The 20,153-nt window shown below is 36.8% G+C and overlaps 1 protein-coding gene across 6 annotated transcripts in view; it reads left to right on the top strand.

The window, feature by feature from the left end:
• Positions 1–19,930, top strand: part of KLHL8 (kelch like family member 8) — a 62,764-nt gene extending 42,834 nt beyond the window's left edge. For all 6 annotated transcript variants that reach the window (XM_047717930.1, XM_047717928.1, XM_047717924.1 and 3 more), the window contains 6 exons: positions 5,779–5,922; positions 7,139–7,250; positions 14,058–14,226; positions 14,437–14,596; positions 16,666–16,867; positions 17,110–19,930. In XM_047717930.1, the coding sequence (XP_047573886.1) occupies positions 5,779–5,922; positions 7,139–7,250; positions 14,058–14,226; positions 14,437–14,596; positions 16,666–16,867; positions 17,110–17,233 (911 nt within the window). In that variant the 3' untranslated portion in view covers positions 17,234–19,930. The remainder of the gene's footprint in view (positions 1–5,778; positions 5,923–7,138; positions 7,251–14,057; positions 14,227–14,436; positions 14,597–16,665; positions 16,868–17,109) is intronic.
• The last annotated feature ends 223 nt before the right edge of the window (positions 19,931–20,153 follow it).

Below are 20,153 nucleotides of genomic sequence, written 5' to 3'. Positions count from 1 at the left end.
ATGAAAATCCAGGAATTTGGGAAGTGGTACTTTGAACAGAGTTAATCTACATTTGTTTTGCCATCTAATATAATTATCAAATAAAGAGATCTGTGGAATAGCCTAAAAATAACAACAAAGGGGAGTACTTGATTATGAATAGTGGGATTTTATCTATGTAAAAAAAATGTGAATGTCATGTATGTACTTATGAAGAAGTAGTTCTTCTAAATAAAACTGACCGTTGAACAATACGGGTTTGAACTACATGCATGGGTCTACTTCTATGTGGATTTTTTCAGTACTATAAATCTATTTTCTCTCTTTTTTTTTTTAAGATTTTATTTATTTGTTTGACAGAGAGAGAGATCACAAGTAGGCAGAGAGGCAGGCAGAGAGAGAGGAGGAAGCCGGCTCCCTGCTGAGCAGAGAGCCCGATGTGGGGCTCTATCCCAGGATCCTGAGATCATGACCTGAGCCGAAGGCAGAGGCTTAACCCACTGAGCCACCCAGGCGCCCCTTTTCTCTTTTTTCTTATTGTATTTTTTATTTTAAGTAGGCTCCATGCCCAGCATGGAGCCCAGTGAGGGGCTTGAACTCACAACCCTGAGATCAAGACCTGAGCTGAGGTCAAAGGTCAGGTTAACTGACTGAGTGACCCAGACACCCCTCTTATGATTTTCTTAATAACATTTTCTTTTCTCTAGCTTACTTTAGTGTAAGAATATGGTATATAATATATACATAAAATATGTGTTAACTGACCATGTTACAGCATGTTAATAGCAGTAGGCTATTAAGTTAAGTTTTGGGGGAGTCAGAAGTTATATGCAGATTTTCGACTACACAGGAAGTTAGCATCCATTACTCCTGGGTTGTCCAAGTGTTAGCTGTAGTTTAACATGGAAAGGACTGCTTATTCTCCTTTTTTATAGGTTGATATCAAGAATTAAATTTTTTTGAAGTATAGGGTTTTTTTAAGTTGTGAATCCTGTTTTAGGAAGTCAAGGTATTTAATTAAATTCCTCTTTAAATTCAGTTTTGGGCACTTGGGTTGCTCAGTGGGTTAAAGGCTCTGCCTTCGGCTCAGGCTATGATCCCGGGTTCCTGGGATTGAGCCTCATATCGGGCTCTCTGCTTGGCAGGGAGCCTGCTTCCTCCTCTTCTCTCTCTGCCTGCCTCTCTGCCTTCTGTGATCTGTCCGTCAAATAAATAAATAAAATCTCATAAAAATAAATAAATACATTCAGTTTTAAATTTAAACAACACCTTGGTAGCCTGATTTATATGTATATAGTAGGCATATAGTAGACCCTTGTGTACATGATCTCTTACATGATTGCAAGAACTTAATGAGTAGGTTTTAGTGTAGGATTCAGTCCTTATTATGAGATAGATGGTTTTATTCCATTTTATGGATGAAGAGAACTCAGCATAAAAATGTGCCCAAGACCACACAGAGAAACAGTATAGAAAGGATTTGCATCCTGATCTTTTTGTTTCATTTTTAGCTTTTTTTCTTTCCATTCCATGTTCTTAGGTGAACTGTAAAACTGAAATACTAGTTTCTACTGAAAATCTATTCAATAATTGAGATTACAATCTGGGATTATAATTGCAGTTGTGCCATTTAATAGTGTAATTTGGGGCAGATTTCATAATATCTGAAGGCCTCAGTTTATTTATAAACAATTTTGATTTGCATAATCTTTAAAGCCACTTCCAACTTTAAATTTCTTTGATTTAAAGTATTGATTTAGTTGGAAAAGATGACACAAGCAATTTTGTACATTTTTTAATGCCATTATTCAGCAAATATTTATTTAGTACCTACCACATGTCAGGTTCTGGGTAGGCATCAGAAATGCAGATGCAGAGGGCGCCTGGGTGGCTCAGTGGGTTAAGCCTCTGCCTTTGGCTCAGGTCATGGTCCCAGGGTCCTGGGATCGAGCCCCACATCTGGCTCTCTGCTCAGCGGGGAGCCTGCTTCCCCCTCTCTCTGCCTGCCTCTCTGCCTACTTGTGATCTGTCTGTCAAATAAATAAATAAAATCTTAAAAAAAAAATCAGCTTTAAAAAAAAAAAGTTGAGGGAAAGTGGAGGGGGAGGTCAACCATGAGAGACTATGGACTCTGAAAAACCTGAGGATTTTAAAGGGGCGGGGGTGGGAGGTTGGGGGAGCCAGGTGGTGGGTATTAAGGAGGGCACGTATTGCATGGAGCACTGGTTGTGGTGCAAAAACAATGATTACTGTTACGCTGAAAAGAGATAAAAAAAAAAAAAAAGCAGATACACATAGAATATAGCCAGCCCTATTTTGAGAAAACTTGCAGTGCAATATAGGGAAATAGACATGTGAATAAATAAATGCAATGAAGTGGTAAAGGGATGTTGATATATTTATAAGGATAGTGGGGAACACAAAGAAAAGTTTGGCTGTTTTTACCTTGGAAGGGTCAGAAAAGGTTTTATAGACAAATCAAACCTCAGTCTTAGTTTTGAATAATAAACAAATGTTTTTCTTGGTGCCAGTTAAGAAAAGGGGTATTCAGTTCATTTTTCATCTGTTGAATGCCTAGTACGGGCCAGACACTGGGCTAGCCCTGATTAGTACAAAATGCTTAACACACAGTCTAAACCTATCTTAGGCTCTGGAGACAGATACAGCATAATGGATCATTTCTATACCGTGTTAAGTGAACGACAGTTACCAAAAATTGGCTTTGAAATATCAAGGATGAGCACTGTATGCATGTTGCAGGAACATGAAGTTTAAGAGAAACTGAGGGAGAAGATCGGATTAGACAGTGCGAGGCCTTTATGCTGTGCTTGGCTTTAACCTGTAGGACAGTGGTTCTCAAAATGTAAAGGAAGTGGTGACCCCTTCCCATTCCCTTGGGAACTTGTTAGAAAATAAATTCTTGAATCTACCCCATGCCTATTGATTCAGAAACTCTGGAGGTCGGGACCATCAATCTATGGTTTATGCCTTCCAGGTGATTCTTGAACCACATGGAAGTTTTTATTTATTTTTTTTTTTTAAAGATTGCAGTGAAATATGTATAATCTAAAAATTATCATTTAAACATTTTTAAATCTATAATTTAGTGGCATTGGCTAAAGCTTTTTAAAACTACTGATTTAGGTAATAGAAAGCTGTTGAAAAAATGTCTATGCTACCTAAAGCAATCTACACATTTAATGCAATTCCTATCAAAGTACCATCCATTTTTTTCAAAGGAATGGAACAAATAATCCTAAAATTTATATGGAACCAGAAAAGACCCCGAATAGCCAAAGGAATATTGAAAAAGAAAGCCAAAGTTGGTGGCATCACAATTCCGGACTTCAAGCTCTATTACAAAGCTGTCATCATCAAGACAGCGTGGTACTGGCACAAAAACAGACACATAGATCAATGGAACAGAATAGAGAGCCCAGAAATAGACCCTCAACTCTATGGTCAACTCATCTTCGACAAAGCAGGAAAGAATGTCCAATGGAAAAAAGACAGCCTCTTCAATAAATGGTGTTGGGAAAATTGGACAGCCACATGCAGAAAAATGAAATTGGATCATTTCCTTACACCACACACGAAAATAGACTCAAAATGGATGAAGGATCTCAATGTGAGAAAGGAATCCATCAAAATCCTCGAGGAGAACACAGGCAGCAACCTCTTTGACCTCAGCCGCAGCAACATCTTCCTAGGAACATCACCAAAGGCAAGGGAAGCAAGGGCAAAAATGAACTATTGGGATTTTATCAAGATCAAAAGCTTTTGCACAGCAAAGGAAACAGTTAACAAAACCAAAAGACAACTGACAGAATGGGAGAAGATATTTGCAAATGACATATCAGATAAAGGGCTAGTGTCCAAAATCTATAAAGAATTTAGCAAACTCAACACCCAAAGAACAAATAATCCAATCAAGAAATGGGCAGAGGACATGAACAGACATTTCTGCAAAGAAGACATCCAGATGGCCAACAGACACATGAAAAAGTGCTCCATATCACTCGGCATCAGGGAAATACAAATCAAAACCACAATGAGATATCACCTCACACCAGTCAGAATGGCTAAAATTAAGTCAGGAAATGACAGATGCTGGCGAGGATGCGGAGAAAGGGGAACCCTCCTACACTGTTGGTGGGAATGCAAGCTGGTGCAACCACTCTGGAAAACAGCATGGAGGTTCCTCAAAATGTTGAAAATAGAACTACCCTATGACCCAGCAATTGCACTGCTGGGTATTTACCCTAAAGATACAAACGTAGGGATCCGAAGGGGCACGTGCACCCGAATGTTTATAGCAGCAATGTCTACAATAGCCAAACTATGGAAAGAACCTAGATGTCCATCAACAGACGAATGGATAAAGAAGATGTGGTATATATACACAATGGAATACTATGCAGCCATCAAAAGAAATGAAATCTTGCCATTTGCGACAACATGGATGGAACTAGAGGGTATCATGCTTAGCGAAATAAGTCAATCGGAGAAAGACAACTATCATATGATCTCCCTGATATGAGGGAGAGGAGATGCAACATGGGGGGTTGAGGGAGTAGGAGAAGAATAAATGAAACAAGATGGGATTGGGAGGGAGACAAACCATAAGTGACTCTTAATCTCACAAAACAAACTGAGGGTTGATGGGGGGAGGGGGGTTGGGAGGGGGGGGGGTGGGGTTATGGATATTGGGGAGGGTATGTGCTATGGTGAGTGCTGTGAAGTGTGTAAGCCGGGCGATTCGCAGACCTGTACCCCTGGGGATAAAAATATATGTTTATAAATTAAAAAAAAAAAAAGTTGTTGAAAGAGTCTTTTAATCTATTCTGTTGAAGGTCTGCAAGCAAAAAGACTACTAAGTGATAAAGGACAGGATTTTGCAATAGTTGTAATAGCAGATGAAGGCCTGAACTAGAGCAGTGGCAGGGAGGGAGGGAGAGGGAGGGCAGGGCACCTCAGGGAAGGAAGAGGTTTCAGGTAGGTGAGGAAGAGAGAGCATTTGAGTATGTTGGGTTTTAGGTGCCTGTGGGACGTCAAGTGGAAATGTGGCTTAGATGTGTTGCTTAAAAGGCTAATTATGATACAGATGGAATTTAAAATCAAGGCATGTTCTTTTCCTGTGTGAACATGAAGTATGTGAGAAGCAGGCAAAGGATGAAACATGGGAAACATAGGAAAGAAAAATTATTGCAGACAAAGGAGACTTCAGTATTCTGGAAATCAAGAGAATTTAAGAAGTTTTCCAAAAAGCAGGGTGATCAACATATCGAGTTGCATTAGTATTCAATAAGAAATTAACTTAAGGGGCACCTGGGTGGCTCAGTTGGTTAGGCATCTGCCGTCAGCTCCACGTCAGGTTCCCTGTTCAGTGGGGAGCTTGCCTCTCCCTCTGCTGCTCTCTATGCTCATGCTCTCTCATGCTCTAGCTCACTCTCTCAAATAAATAAATAAAATCTTTAAAAAAAAAAGAAATTAAGAGTTTATTGAATGTAGTTTTGACCTTAGCAAGAGCAATTTAACAGAGTGGGTGAAGATCTAAACCATACCACAATGGGATGTTAGCAGAGATAGCTGAGGTATTGTGTTCTTTGAGATATTCAGATAAGGTGAAAAAAGAAAATTAGGTTTTTAGTAACCTAATGACATTGAAGTTATCCAAATAACTCATTTTTTTTTAGCAGTTCTTCAAAATTTTGACTTCCTAAGTATTTTTTCCACACTAATTTAAAAAAAAAATAGGGAGCTATAATTCTGATCTGTATTTTCTGGCTTTACCTTTAGGTGTGCTGTTTTGTGTAGGTGGTCGAGGTGGATCTGGTGACCCCTTTCGCAGTATTGAATGCTATTCTATCAGCAAAAACAGTTGGTTTTTTGGGCCAGAAATGAATAGTCGAAGGCGACATGTGGGTGTAATCTCTGTGGAAGGTGGGTCCATTATTGTCTTAAGTCATAGCACATAATGATAACACACTTCTAAATATTTAAACTTTGAGAATTTCTATAAGAAAGTTGCTAAATTATAAAATGTTTCACTATATCACTAAGATATTTGTGTGGTGACTGTTTACTTGCCTTATGCCCATAGATGCTCAACGAACAATCTCTTGCATGTAGGTGTTTATTGGGAGAGGAAAGTAGGGAAAAGGGAGTTAAAATAAAGAGTTAAACTCTTCTAAGTTATATTTGCAAAATAAACTAAAAAAAAGTATTGAACTCAAATAATAAATACATATCAGCTTTTTCTATACCTAATTATTATTGAAATGAGATTTTTTTTTTTAAACTGGTTACTGAAAATGAAATAATTATAGAACCATGGGTAAACTGTTAAGGGGACTTTAAAAAAGTAACTTTTTTTCTGATTATAGAAAATATATTTTTTGGGGGGAAAATATGAAAAGATTCTAATAAAAAGTAAAAATCATCTGTAATCCAAATACCCAGAAATAGTCACAGTTGACAATTTTGTATGTAACCTTTAGCGTTATTTATTGTATGTGTATTTTTAATAACTTCATTTAGAAAGTTTGATCATACTGTATTGAATTTTGTATTTTTTCATATAACATTGAGCATTTTTTAATTTTACTAAACATTCTTTGAAACCATGATTAGTGATTTCATTTATGTAATAAAAAGTTGGGAAACCAAAGGTAGGGATAGGTTTGAGCATTTAAATAACTTAATATAGAACACATGTTCCCAGCATTTTATTAAGTAGAAGTTTACAGTTATTTTTATTTGAGGGATGCCTGGGTGGCTCAGTTGGTTCGGCGGCTGTCTTCGGCTCGGGTCATGATCCCAGCGTCCTGGGATCGAGTCCCACATAGGGCTCCTTGCTCAGCGGGGAGCCTGCTTCTCCCTCTGCTTCCGCTGCCACTCTGCCTGCCTGTGCTCGTGCTCTCTCTCTCTCTCTCTGGCAAATAAATAAATAAAATCTTTAAAAACAAAACAAAACAAAAACCAATTATTTTTATTTGACTATTTAAGTGACATTATTCATGATGATGAACAGATGAATATTTGTTGAAAATTATCATGCTATTCTAATTATATGTTGATCTCATGTATACATTATATACATAAATAACTATCAATTTACTTACTTGGAATCAAATGAAAATGCCTCTCTGTTTGACAGGTAAAGTGTATGCAGTTGGTGGACATGATGGAAATGAACATTTAGGTAGCATGGAGATGTTTGATCCTTTGACTAATAAATGGATGATGAAGGCATCAATGAACACAAAGAGGTGAATTAGCATGGAAATTTTTTTGATTTATTGGTGGAAAATAAAGCTTCCAATAATTGAAAGGGCTAATTTTCTACTTTTTATGTTTTTAGAAACTTTAAATACTGCCTTAAACACATTTTGTTAAATTTAGCATCCAATGTGATGCTTTATTATAACTTTTTATAATTTCTTTCTTGAGAATGTATTTTATATTTTAGAATATAGTAACAAATAACATAGTTTCCACCTAAACCTGAGCCTGAACATTGGTTTTTTTTAAAGTTTTGAAATAATTTTAGACTTAGGGAAAATTGCAAAAATAACAGAGTTCCTACATTCCAGTGATTCTCAACAAAAGATGATTTTGCCTCCTCTGTGGAACACTTGTCAATATCTGGAGGCATTTTTGGTTGTCACAGTTTGGGAGTGGGGACGTTGGGGGAATGGCTGCTGGCGTCTAGATGAGAGAGGCCATGGATGTTGCTAAAAATCCTGTAATGCACAAGAAAGCCCTCCACAGCAAAGAATTTTCCCGATCCCAAATTTTAGTAGTGCTGAGATAGAGAAATCCTGCTGTATACTCTTAACCCAGCTCCCCTAATGTTGATATCTTACACCATCATAGTACAATTATCAGGAAACTAAAATTAATACGGTGGTATTAGTTAATATAGATCTTATTCAACTTTTGCCAGTTTTTCCACATATTCCTATGCTTTGAATTGGGTTTTCTTGTCTAATTATATTGCTTATTAATATAATACAATGTAAGTAGTAGCAGAGATGGTAGGTGTTTTTGTCTTATTTTTTTTAAAGATTTTATTTATTTGACAGAGACCGTGAGAGAGAACAAAAGCAGGGGGAATGGGAGAGGGAGAAGCAGGCTTCCCGCCAAGTAGAAAGCCTGATGTGGGGCTCGATCCCAGGACCCTGGGATCATGATCTGAGCCAAAGGCAGACGGCTATCAACTGAGCCACCCAGAGGCCCCCATTTTGTCTTATTTTTTATCTTAGTGGAAATGTCTCTAATGTTTCCCTATTAAATGAGATACTGGCTTTAGGACTAAGGTGTAGGTACTTTAACATACTAAAAACATACCCCTCAGGGCACCTGGGTGTTTCAGTTAAGGGTCTGCCTTCAGCGCAGGTCCTGACCCCAAGGTAGCGGGATCAAGTCCTCCTTCGGGCTCCATGCTCAGCAGAGTCTGCTTCTGCTCCTCCCCACTGCCTGTGCTCTCTCACTCTCTCCCAGTCTCTCTCAAATAAATAAATAAATTCTTTTTAAAAATAGCCCTAATTTTTTACTCATTCTTTATTATGGGCATTAATATTAATAATTTTCATCTACAGTAAATTGAATATATGTTGATAAGTGGATTAGTCTAAAGAAGAGGAATATTTTCCATAACATGACTTAGTAAATGTTGACTAGAATTTTTTTAATGACTTGAATATCAAATTTTCAGATATTTTATGGTGAACAGATAGCTAATATTTGATCAAATCAAGATTCAAAAGCATAGGGCTCCTGGGTGGCTCAGTGGGTTAAAGCCTCTGCCTTTGGCTCAGGTCATGATCTCAGGGTCCTGGGATCGAGCCCCGCATTGGACTCTCTGCTCAGCTGGGGAGCCTGTTTCCCTCTCACTCTCTGCCTGCCTCTCTGCCTACTTGTGATCTCTCTCTCTGTGTTAAATAAATAAATAAAATCTTTAAAAAAAAGAAAAAATTAACCATGTTTTCTTTATCCATTTATCTATCGATGGATACCTGGGATGCTTCCATAGTTTGACTATTGTAAATAATGTTGTAATGAACATTGGGATGCGTATATCCCTTTGAATTAGTGTTTTCATATTCTTTGGGTGAATACCCAGTAGTGGATCTTAGGGTAGTTCTATTTTTAATTTTTTGAGGAACTTCCATACTGTGTTCCACAGTGGCTGCACGAGTTTGCATTCCCACCAACGCACAAAGGGTTCCTTTTTCTCCACATCTTTGCTGATAGTGTTGTTTCTTGTGTTTTTGATTTTAGCCATTCTGAGAGGTATGAGATAGTATCTCATTGTGGTTTTCATTTGCATTTCCCTGATAATAAGTGATATTGAGCATCTTTTTATCTGTTAGCCATCTGGATGTCTTCTTTGGGAAAATGTCTACTCATGTCTTGCTCCCATTGTTTGGGTTTGGAGTGTTGAGTTTGATAAGTTCTTTATAGATTTTGTATACCAGCTCTTTATTGGTAAGTCATTTGTAAACATCTTCTCCCATTCAATAGGTTGCCTTTGAGTTTTGTTTATTGTCTCCTTTGCTGTACAGAAGCTTTTTATTTTGATGTAGTCCCTATAGTTTATTTTTCCTTTGTTTCCATTGCCTTAGGAGACATATCTAGACATATCTAGAAAGATCAGTGACAGAAAATAATGCCTTTGCTTTCTTCTAGGATTTTTATGGTTTCAGGTCTCACATATAAATTCTTAATCCCCTTTGAATTTATTTTTGTGTATGGTGAAAGAAAGCAGGCCAGTCTCACTCTTTTGCATGCTACTGTTAGGTTTTCCCAGCACCACTTGTAGACAAGACTGTTTTTTTCCATTGCATACTCTTTCCTCCTTTGACAGAGATTAATTGACCATATCATTGTGGGTTTATTTCTGGGCTCTCTATTCTGTTCGAGTGACCTATATTTCTCTCTTTATGCCAGTACCATACTGTTCTGATTACTACTTATTTGTAATATAACTTGCGGTCTGGAATTGTGACACCTCCAGTTTTCTTTTTCAAGATTGCTTTAGCTATTCAGGGTCTTTCATGATTCCATACAAATTTTAGGATTATTTGTTTCTAGTTCTGTGAAAAATGCTGTTGCTATTTTGATACAGAGTGCATTAAATCTGTAAATTGCTTTGAGTAGGATAGACATTTTAACAATTTGTTTTTACCCATGAACATGGAATATTTTTCCATTTTTGTTGTCTTAAATTTCTTCCAACATTGTTTTATAGTTTTCAAAGTATAGGTTTCTCACCTCTGGTTAGGTTTATTCCTAGGTATTTTATTCTTTTTGGTGCAGTTGTAAACAAGATTTTCTCTTAATTTCTCTTTCTGGTGCTTCATTTTTAGTGTATAGAAATGCAACAGGGGCTCCTGGATGGCTCAGTTAAGTGTCTGATTCTTGATTTCAACTCAGATCATGATCTCATGGGTTTACTTCTGTAGATTTTTTTTTTTTAAAGACTTTATTTATTTGAGAGAGCAAACAAGTATGAGCACAGGAGGGAGAGGGAGAAGCAGACTCCTGCTGAGCAGGAAGCCTGATGGGGTGCTCAATCCCAGGGCCCCGAGATCATGACCTGAGCTGAAGCAGATGCTTAATTGACTAAGCCACCCAGGTGCCCCAAGGGCAATAATTCTAAGTGTAGGGTAAGAAAAGGTTGCTTGAGAATGGGGAAAATCTTAAGGAAGTTCCATTTAAATTAAGATCTGAAGGAGTAGAAGAATTTATCCTAGGTAAGTGTTGGTGGGTAGAAGGGTGATGGGTGGAAAGAAATGAAGTCTGAAAATCTGGAGGTCAACATGAACAGAGAATATAAAGGAAGTCCAGTATGGTGAATGGTGTGAAAAATAAGGCTGAAATATTAGAAAAGGTTAAGGGACACCTGGGTTGCTCAGTTGATTAAGCGGCTGCCTTCAGTTCAGGTCTTGATCCCAGCCAGGGTCATAAGATCAAGTCCCGCATCAGGCTCCTTGCTCCGCAGGGAGACTGCTTCTCCCTTTCTCTCTACCTGCCTCTCCTCCAGCTTGTACTCTCTCTCTCTCTCTCTCTCTCTCTCTCTGTGTCAAATAAATAAATAAAAACTTTTTAAAAAAATAGGAAAGGATGAGGGCCTTTCAGGTTTGCCAGGAGTTTTTTTTTTTTTTTTAAGATTTTTTATTTATTTATTTATTTGACAGACAGATCACAAGTAGGCAGAGAGGCAGGCAGAGAGAGACAGGAGGAGGAGGCAGGCTCCCTGCTGAACAGAGAGCCCGATGCAGGACTCGATCCCAGGACCCTGAGATCATGACCAGAGCCGAAGGCAGAGGCTTTAACCACTGAGACACCCAGGCGCCCCCAAGAGTTTATTTTATCTGGTGAGCTTTCTCTCTCTCTCTCTCTCACACACACACACACATACTTTTTAATAGCAGGGGATTGAAATGGAGAAAGGATTTGAGGAGGACCAGAGTGAAAACAGTTTGGGAGACCAAGAGGGTTATTGTAATATTTTAGTCAAGAAATAATAGTGGCTTCGACTAAAGTAGGAAAATATGGGATACAAAGGACATATTTGAGAGATAATTTGGAAGTATACAAATCAAGATTTTATGATAATTAGATGTGGAAGGTGAAAAGAATAAGAAGCAAGGATGATCCTTCAGTTTTTGGCTTAAGTAGTTGGATATGGGTAGCGGTACAATTTTCTGTGTTAGGAAAAAAGAGATAACGGGATAAAATTTTTGTTTCCCTTGTGATGGGTGTATTCATTTTCTATTGCTGTGAAATATTTACCCCACACTTAGCAGCTTAAAACAGTACCTGTTTATTAAAGCTCACAGTTCCATAGGAAGAAGTTTGGCAGGTTTGACTGAGTTTTCCATTTAGGGTCTTACAAGGCCAAAATCAAGGTGTAGGGTGGGCTAAGCTGTTATCTGGAGGCTCTAGGAAGAATCTACTTCCGAGGTCATTTAGGTTATTGATAGAACTCTGTTCCTTGAGATTGTGGGACTAAATTTTTATTTTTACTGGCTGTTGCCAGGTGTCACTCTCAATTCCTAGAAGCCACTTTCAGGTCCTTTCCAGGTGCTCCTCTCTGTCTTTAGACAAGCAGTGGGATGCAGAATCCATCTCATTCTTTGAGTTTTTGAGTTGTCTCTGCTACCAGCTGGAGAAACCTCTCTAATAGGGCTTGTGTAATTAGATTAGGACCATTCAAGTAATCTTCTTTTTGCCATATAATGTAATAGGATCATGAGAGTAAAACTAGAGGGTGAATATACTGGGGGTGGGGGGGGTACATCTTAAAATTTGCTTATCACAGGGAAGTAGGCATGAGTTTCAGCTTAAAGTTAAGGTCGAAGAGGGGTGCCTTGCTGGCTCAATTGGTTAAGCATCTGACTCTTGATTTCAGCTCAGGTCATGATCTCAGGGTCAAGAGGGAGCCTGCTTAAGATTCTTTCTCCCTCATCCTCTGTTTCTCACCCCTGCCCCCCGCACCTCTCTTACTTGCAAAAAAGTAACGTTGAAGAGCTAGCATGACAGATTTAAGGTAAAAGTTGGATATATGTCTGGAAATAAACATTTGAGTTATCATAAATCCATGGAAAGAATGAGGTTGCCTTGGGAGAGAGCGTAAAATTGGTAGGAGGCCTTAGGCAACTTCATAATTTAATGATGGGGTAGAGAGGAAAGCACTGATAAAGGAAACAGAATAGCACCAGCCAGAGATTTAGGGGGAAATTCAAATGTGTGATTTCATGAAAATCAAGACGGTTTTGAGGAGTAGGAAATAACATTATTAGTTATTTTGGTTTGGGATGGTGAAGGGGAGGGAGAGGGAGGGACATTTACTAGGTACACGTCTGCATTATAGAACACCTGTATGTTCTAGAGTGCACACACATGTTCACACACCTGAAAATTTTTACAGCCACAGTATTTTATGTCATTGCTCTATACTCGAGAAAAGAAATTAGGGGGATTGAAAATGAGTAAAAACATTACCCTTAAGAATCCTCCCTAGGATTCTCTTTGGTAAACTTAGAATCTCGGTTGACCAGCTGCACTCTCCAGGAATATGGCTAATACATAGCTCTAAATATGGGCCAGTCACTGTTCTAAGTGCTTTACCTATATTATCTCTGCATCACAAATGGGTTACAGATGAAGAAGCATGGTAGAAGTTTATAAAGTACACTGTCCAAAGTACATACCAAGTTAGTGGCAATTTATAGTTTTAGAATAGTTTAATTTTTATTGCTGTGTTTTTAAAGAAATTGATATAATTTTTTTCTGATCACCATTACAGTGAATTAGCGTTGAAGAGGGCTAAGACTCCCTCTTTCCAAGAAGAGAAATAAATGCCCTTCAGAAGTAAAGCAATGTGGGCGCCTGGGTGGCTCAGTGGGTTAAGCCGCTGCCTTCAGCTCAGGTCATGATCTCAGGGTCCTGGGATCGAGGCCCGCATCGGGCTCTCTGCTCAACAGGGAGCCTGCTTCCCTCTCTCTCTCTCTCTCTCTGCCTGCCTCTCCATCTACTTGTGATCTCTCTCTGTCAGATAAATAAATAAAATCTTTAAAAAAAAAAAAAAGTAAAGCAATGTGATATAAAGCTTGTAATATAAAAATTGATGTTCTTTTGTGTGGTATCATGAAACCCTGCATCAAAACACATGCTCAGCAATGACTTGAATTTAGAAATGAGATTGACTTCTGACCTCTACAGCAAAACATTTCTGCCAATTCATTAATCTCTCATTAGGCGATGTTTTACTATTGAATGTTTTGGACTCCATTTATATTATTTTGTTGGGTTTCACTTTATTTCATTTGATTTTAAAGTAACCTGTGTAGACTGTGTGTTATAAAACTCCAGAGGGCACTGTTCACATACAGTCACACAATTTGGCAATCTTGTAGCCACCTATTCAGAAACTCTGATAAATCTAAAAATAATGGGAAAAAACCCTCATTGAAGTTAACAAAGTAAATGACTTCCTTTAGCATATTTTTACTACCTTTTTTCGGAAACAAAACCAGATACTAAAGTATGTTTTATTGTCTTTGCAGGCGAGGAATTGCCTTGGCCTCCTTGGGAGGTCCAATTTATGCAATTGGTGGGTTAGATGACAACACTTGCTTCAATGATGTAGAAAGATATGACATAGAATCTGATCAGTGGAGTACAGTGGCACCAATGAATAGTCCTCGTGGAGGAGTTGGCTCTGTGGCTCTTATAGTAAGTTATGTGGCAGTTTGCTCCTGGATTACATTGTATGACAGCCCTAATAAAGGTCTGCTATAGTCCTATCTCCAGGTTGCAGATAATGATTGTATGCCATATTATCTCATGAAACACTGCTTTCTTACACATTCTGGTCTACTGATAGGACCACATATAATTCAATTAAAAGTCTAATGTCACATTTTTTTTTCTTTCCTCATTTAGAACCATGTTTATGCAGTAGGTGGCAATGATGGAGTAGCTTCTTTATCTAGTGTGGAGAGGTATGATCCACATCTGGATAAGTGGATAGAAGTTAAAGAAATGGGTCAACGAAGAGCAGGCAATGGAGTTAGTGAGCTCCATGGTTGCTTGTACGTTGTTGGTGAGTGGATGGTATTTGTTTTAGTATATTTAGTTTAATTTATTGCAGTATATACAATGATAGTGTCAAAGACAACACACATTATATTGGATTTAGGCTCAAATGGAATAGTCCTAAGATTTGCTTTCGAATTACTAAGGTTCACCTTCATGTTTTTTGTTTATGCCTTCATCTTTCACATTTAAAATTTCTACCTTCGTATTTTTACTAGGAGTTGCAAATATATCTAAAGTAGAGGATTATATTTAAATACGTATTTTTTAATGTAAAGACACAAATGTGCTTTGCTAAAATCTTTAAAGATTTAAGAAATTTGTTTCTCATCTTCATTTCACGGGAATTATGTTGACTCCTTTAAGCAAAGCAATGGATATTTCATATTTCATATTTCATAATGGCTGTTGGTATCTCTACCTTGCTTTTTACTTACTGAATCGCAGAATTGGAAGGAACCACAGGCAGTGCTTTCTCAACCTTTAATATGCATATGAATATTCTGAAGATACTGTTCAACTCAGGGGAGGAGCCCAGATTCTGTATTTCTAAGGCTCCCAAGTGATAATCAGTGCTGCTTCTGGTCCATTCAGCACACTTTCGGTAGCAAGGTTTTAAAGAACTATGAGATGGGAATAATGATGAGAATTATCTTTGAGAGAATTATTCTAATAGAGGCAGTATACATGAAGCATCTCAAACTGCATCTGGTACTTTGTAGTTACCCTGTAAAATGGGTGGCAGTATTGTGATTAGTAATTCCCTCCTTTACAGAAAAAGAAATTGTTCAGAGAGGTTGTAACTAGCATATGTCACACTTAGGTTGATGTAAACTGTTTGGTATTACATAACTTACAGTTCTTGATAAGAGAGTGTGGGATGTTATTAGCATTGAAATATCTGCAAGTAATAGAAGTAATGCTGAATATTTCAGTGCTTATGTGTATTAAAAGAAATAACATAATTTACCTTTAGATCTTGTCTGATCCTTACAGCTCTGGGAGGTAGCAAAGATTCAGCCTGAATAAATTACCTTATCATCACATGCCTTCTAAACCAGTGACAAAGCTGGAATTTGAACTTGGGTCTATGAGAAATCACAGCTCTTGCAGGACACAGTTGTTATGTCTCACAGCTCCCTGTTTAGAACTAAACCCTTTATTATAATGAGAATGTGTTTTGTGGTGAAGATACTACTGTACACATTTGTTAATATTTATCAAATCATACACATAAGATTGGTGAATTTTAGTTCAATTACATTGATTTAATTAAACCCATTAGAGAAGTTAACTGTTGTGTATTGTTGCTTTTTTTTTACTGACCTGAATAGACTGATCATAATAGCAACACTTCCTGTCCTCAGGAGAATAGGCTTAGTTGCTAAAGAGGGTTATTACTCATGTAGACTGAGATGGAGTCTAAAAAGAGGCACACTTATTTTTAAGGGAAAGAACACTGTCCAAATAATAGTCTCTGTAACCTTCAGGAATATATTAAGTAACATTGTTAGAATGATGTATAGAGAGAACTGTCATCATCTAGATTATGTAGCATGAAGATGTAGTTTTGGCAAAAATTGGTGAGAATTCAGTCATAGCCATCTCTAATTATGACGACAATTACAGTATTAGGGGAAGCAGTTGGAAAACTTTTGAGTCAAGTGATTTCAGTGGTATTTTAGTCTCTTCTCAGGCCCTCTTACTATTTAAAAATATAATACACAATGTACACACAGAGAAGGAATCTCAGTACTGTCTTTGATCCCTCTAGGAAGTGAAGGACAAATTATGAATATTTGTGGGGTTTTTCTTCTCCAAAATTATCTGCTTAGATATGGGGACTTCGGTTTTTTCTATTTTAAGATTTTTAATCTTCGTATTGAGGTAAAATACTAAGTTATCTTGAATTGTAGAAAAACGTCTAATAGGAGTTGTGGGGTGAATTTTTTCCCTGATTTTCTCTTTTCTAAAATGTTTTTAAAGGATTGGGTTGTAGAAGCTACTGGATTGAGGTTTAATAGTTAATTTCTGTGACATGTACTATTTTTTAAAATCTTTTTTTTATATATATAGGTGGTTTTGATGATAATTCTCCTCTGAGTTCAGTTGAGCGGTATGATCCTCGGAACAACAAATGGGATTATGTAGCAGCACTTACCACTCCCAGGGGTGGAGTGGGGATTGCAACAGTGATGGGCAAAATCTTTGCAGTTGGTGGGCATAACGGCAACGCGTACTTAAATACAGTGGAAGCATTTGATCCAGTGCTGAATAGGTAATTTTCATGTTTCCTGTATGCTTTAATGGGATCTTCCAGTAACAGATTATTCCAGAGTGCTAAAATACTACTAGATATAGCTATTAATATAAAACATTAGGGATATCTTATCTCCCTGAGGAAACTTGCTGTCTTTCAGTCCCAATAACAGGGAGTTTTTAGCTACGGCTGTTGATATTTTGAGTAAAGTAAATCGTGCTTTGTTTTAAGATAACAATTTTTTTCTTCTGTCTTTTCAGGTGGGAGCTGGTTGGACCTGTGTCTCACTGCAGAGCTGGAGCAGGTGTAGCTGTGTGTGCCTGTTTAACCAGCCAAATTCGAGATGTAGGTCATGGATCCAATAATGTGGTTGATTGTATGTGATTTTGAGTTCCGGCCACCAACAATTTAGTCATAATTGATATGCAAGAAGGACAACCAGGATTTTGTATGACCACCTTTGAACAGTTTTCACTACTGCTGGAGTTTTATTTTAAATGAAAACTATTGTATTGTGACTAAGTGCAACATTTAGAATGGTAGCTAATGATCTGTTGTAATAAAAGTAAATTTGATACTTTCCACTTTAGCAAATAATGGGGTAGGGAAGAAAAACAATTTAACCTGAAACCATACCTCCTCTGAAAAATGTTTGAAGTAGTACCAGAACCTTGAAATCCCTCTTTAAAGACATTTGGATAAATCAAAATGTAAAATGGAATCATTTCCATTTTACCTGAGTTTTACCTTCTCTTTTGCCTAACAGTGTTAACTGTAGGCAGTGGACTTCTCCTAGAGGGGAGATTAGAACCTAGTCTTCAACACAAGTATATCAGGACACATAAGAGACCTGCTCCTTTTGAAGATCATTTCTACTTCGTGCTGATGAATTTATGCCTTGCTTTTTTTCTAGATGTCGATTTTTTAATTTCTTGGATATTTATAGAAGTAGAAAAAATGTTTACTCTTTTTCAGTGTCACTTGGCTGAATTTTCAGAAGCTTTATGGGCTTCTGCTGTAAGAAGCCCTTAATTACAGTTTGACTTATTTAGGGTACCAAACACCTACCTGAACTAATCCCATCTGAATAAATCTATACTTGTATTTTTTCATCTCATGCAAAAAGGACTTGTTTCATATTAGCAAAAATTGAACCAGAAGAAATATTACAGGAGAAGGCTTTAGAGTTGATATTATTCTGGTGCCCCGATGAGAGACCTTGAGAAGAAATGGTGCCGATTACATGACTCCCTGAGAGGAATTTGAAAATATGTCTCTTGTTTGATTTAATCATTTGGTTTTGAGCCTAGGATTATTATCTTTCCATTTTGCTCTTTTCCACCATCTTGGTTTCAAAAAAACCCGGAATTTGGATGTATTTATTACCAGAAAATGAATGCATTTTTACAAAAATTCTTTATAGATTATGGTTTACTGATTAGTTCAAATCCATTATTACCAATAAAAGATATTGTTACTAAAAACAGCAAGATTGAAATTTACTGTCTTTTCTGTTTAATGAACTTCAGTATATTTATTGAACTTCAATTGAAAATATTTCTGCGCATTAATTTGAAGCCAGAATATTGATAAACCTACTGATTTAACAGCTCTTCCTGGTTTTAGCCAATATTATAAAATGGCCTATTCATTATATGTAAATATTTGTGTGAATATTTATGAAGAATATTAAAATACTCTGTTTTGTATTTGGAATGCACTTTGGTACCTCTCTTCCAGGCTTCCTTGAATTTTCCTGTCATCATGCCTCCCAATTTAGTGTAGTTTATTGCTGGTTCACAAGGAAGCTGGGGTATTGAGGAACCCATCCAGCCAGCTCTGAAGTTGATTGCCTATTAACTCTGATGGTCCTCGTTAAAAGGTAGCCTTGTCCACATAGTAGAGTAGAAAGCCACATTACAAAAGCCAGTGTCTATTGAGTTTATTAGACCAAAAAAAGAAAAAACAATTTTTAAGAGGATCTCAGGCTAACAGATAAAGGTCTTTCATGAAGCAGATTTAAAAGTTCCCAAGTTAGGCCACTTTCTGCTGTCAGCAGCCTATAGGCAAGGTCATAAGTCTTTGCTGGAACTAAATCAGTGTTCTCTTATATAGCTATAACCATATTTCAGTCATTCCTCAAAACATTGAACTCTCTAGCACTCACTGGACTGGTTACCATTAGCTGGGTGTGGAGCATAAATGTCAGCACCTGGCTTCAACTGTCTCTTTCTTATGTCTGATAAGCTCTTATGTTATACTGCTTGTCTGGCTATGGTTACTAGTAGGTTTGTTATATTTATTTTGTGGAAGAGAGGATCATGGTCTTATTTCTAAGATTATTTAAAATGGTTTTTTTCTTTAACATATTTCTGCCTTTCATGTTTGCAGAATTTGGGAACATATAGGTATTAAATTTTTTTTTTTAAGGTGTTAAATTTCTATTTCTGGTTTTTACTATACCGTAGTCATCTAACATACTAACATACCCTAGCTACCTATAAAATAGGAACTACTCATAAGGGAAGTAAAGTGAAGTGAAGAAAACATGTTGGCTGTCTGTTATATTATGTGTAAATCATTAGAAACAGAGTTTGGGAGGACCTGACAATGGTTATGAAAAGACAAATAGTGGAACCAATATTCATAATTTATTAAAAACATTCATATAAAATGAGAATCAGGCTGAAGGAATCAATGCAATTGAAAAATGATTAAATTCACAGGAATAAAGAGATGACATTATTAAAAGAATATGGTTACTTAATTGTGAGGCCTTTCATTTTAACCTCAGATGTTAGTAAGAAAAGCAAAAAGTGATATAAAATTTTGAAATGATAGATGGGAGAAAAAGAAAAAGTGAAAATTTCCATATTATTATTTCTTCAAAAAGTATTATAGGTGCTTTTGTGTGATTCTCCCATAAAGTTATTAAAGCCACTGCTTTCCTATATTGATTGTGTTGCTACTTAAAAAAAAATTACCTAATATTGGTTTTGGTTAATTTCACTGTACTCTATGTAACTGATTATTTTAAATTATTTTAAATGTTTGAATAAACTTTGTATTCCCTCTAAGGAATATTATGTATTCTCTTAATTCCCACACACATTTTGAATTTATAATGCTGTTAAATGCCTAGATAAGAGATTGTTGAAATTATATAAACTCCTTTTGCAAATGGTAAACTTAAGAATTTTCTTTGTTACTTTTTTCTCCATTTCTTACATGATAGAGAATGCATTTAGAATCCAATACATATCTTATCAGTTAAGAATGTTTTCTGTGTTTTTTTTTATATCAG

Source organism: Lutra lutra, chromosome 2, assembly GCF_902655055.1.
Source record: "Lutra lutra chromosome 2, mLutLut1.2, whole genome shotgun sequence".
NCBI classification, from domain to species: Eukaryota; Metazoa; Chordata; class Mammalia; order Carnivora; family Mustelidae; genus Lutra; species Lutra lutra.
Note: the sequence above shows the minus strand (reverse complement) of the source record. Positions and strands in the feature narration are given on the sequence as shown.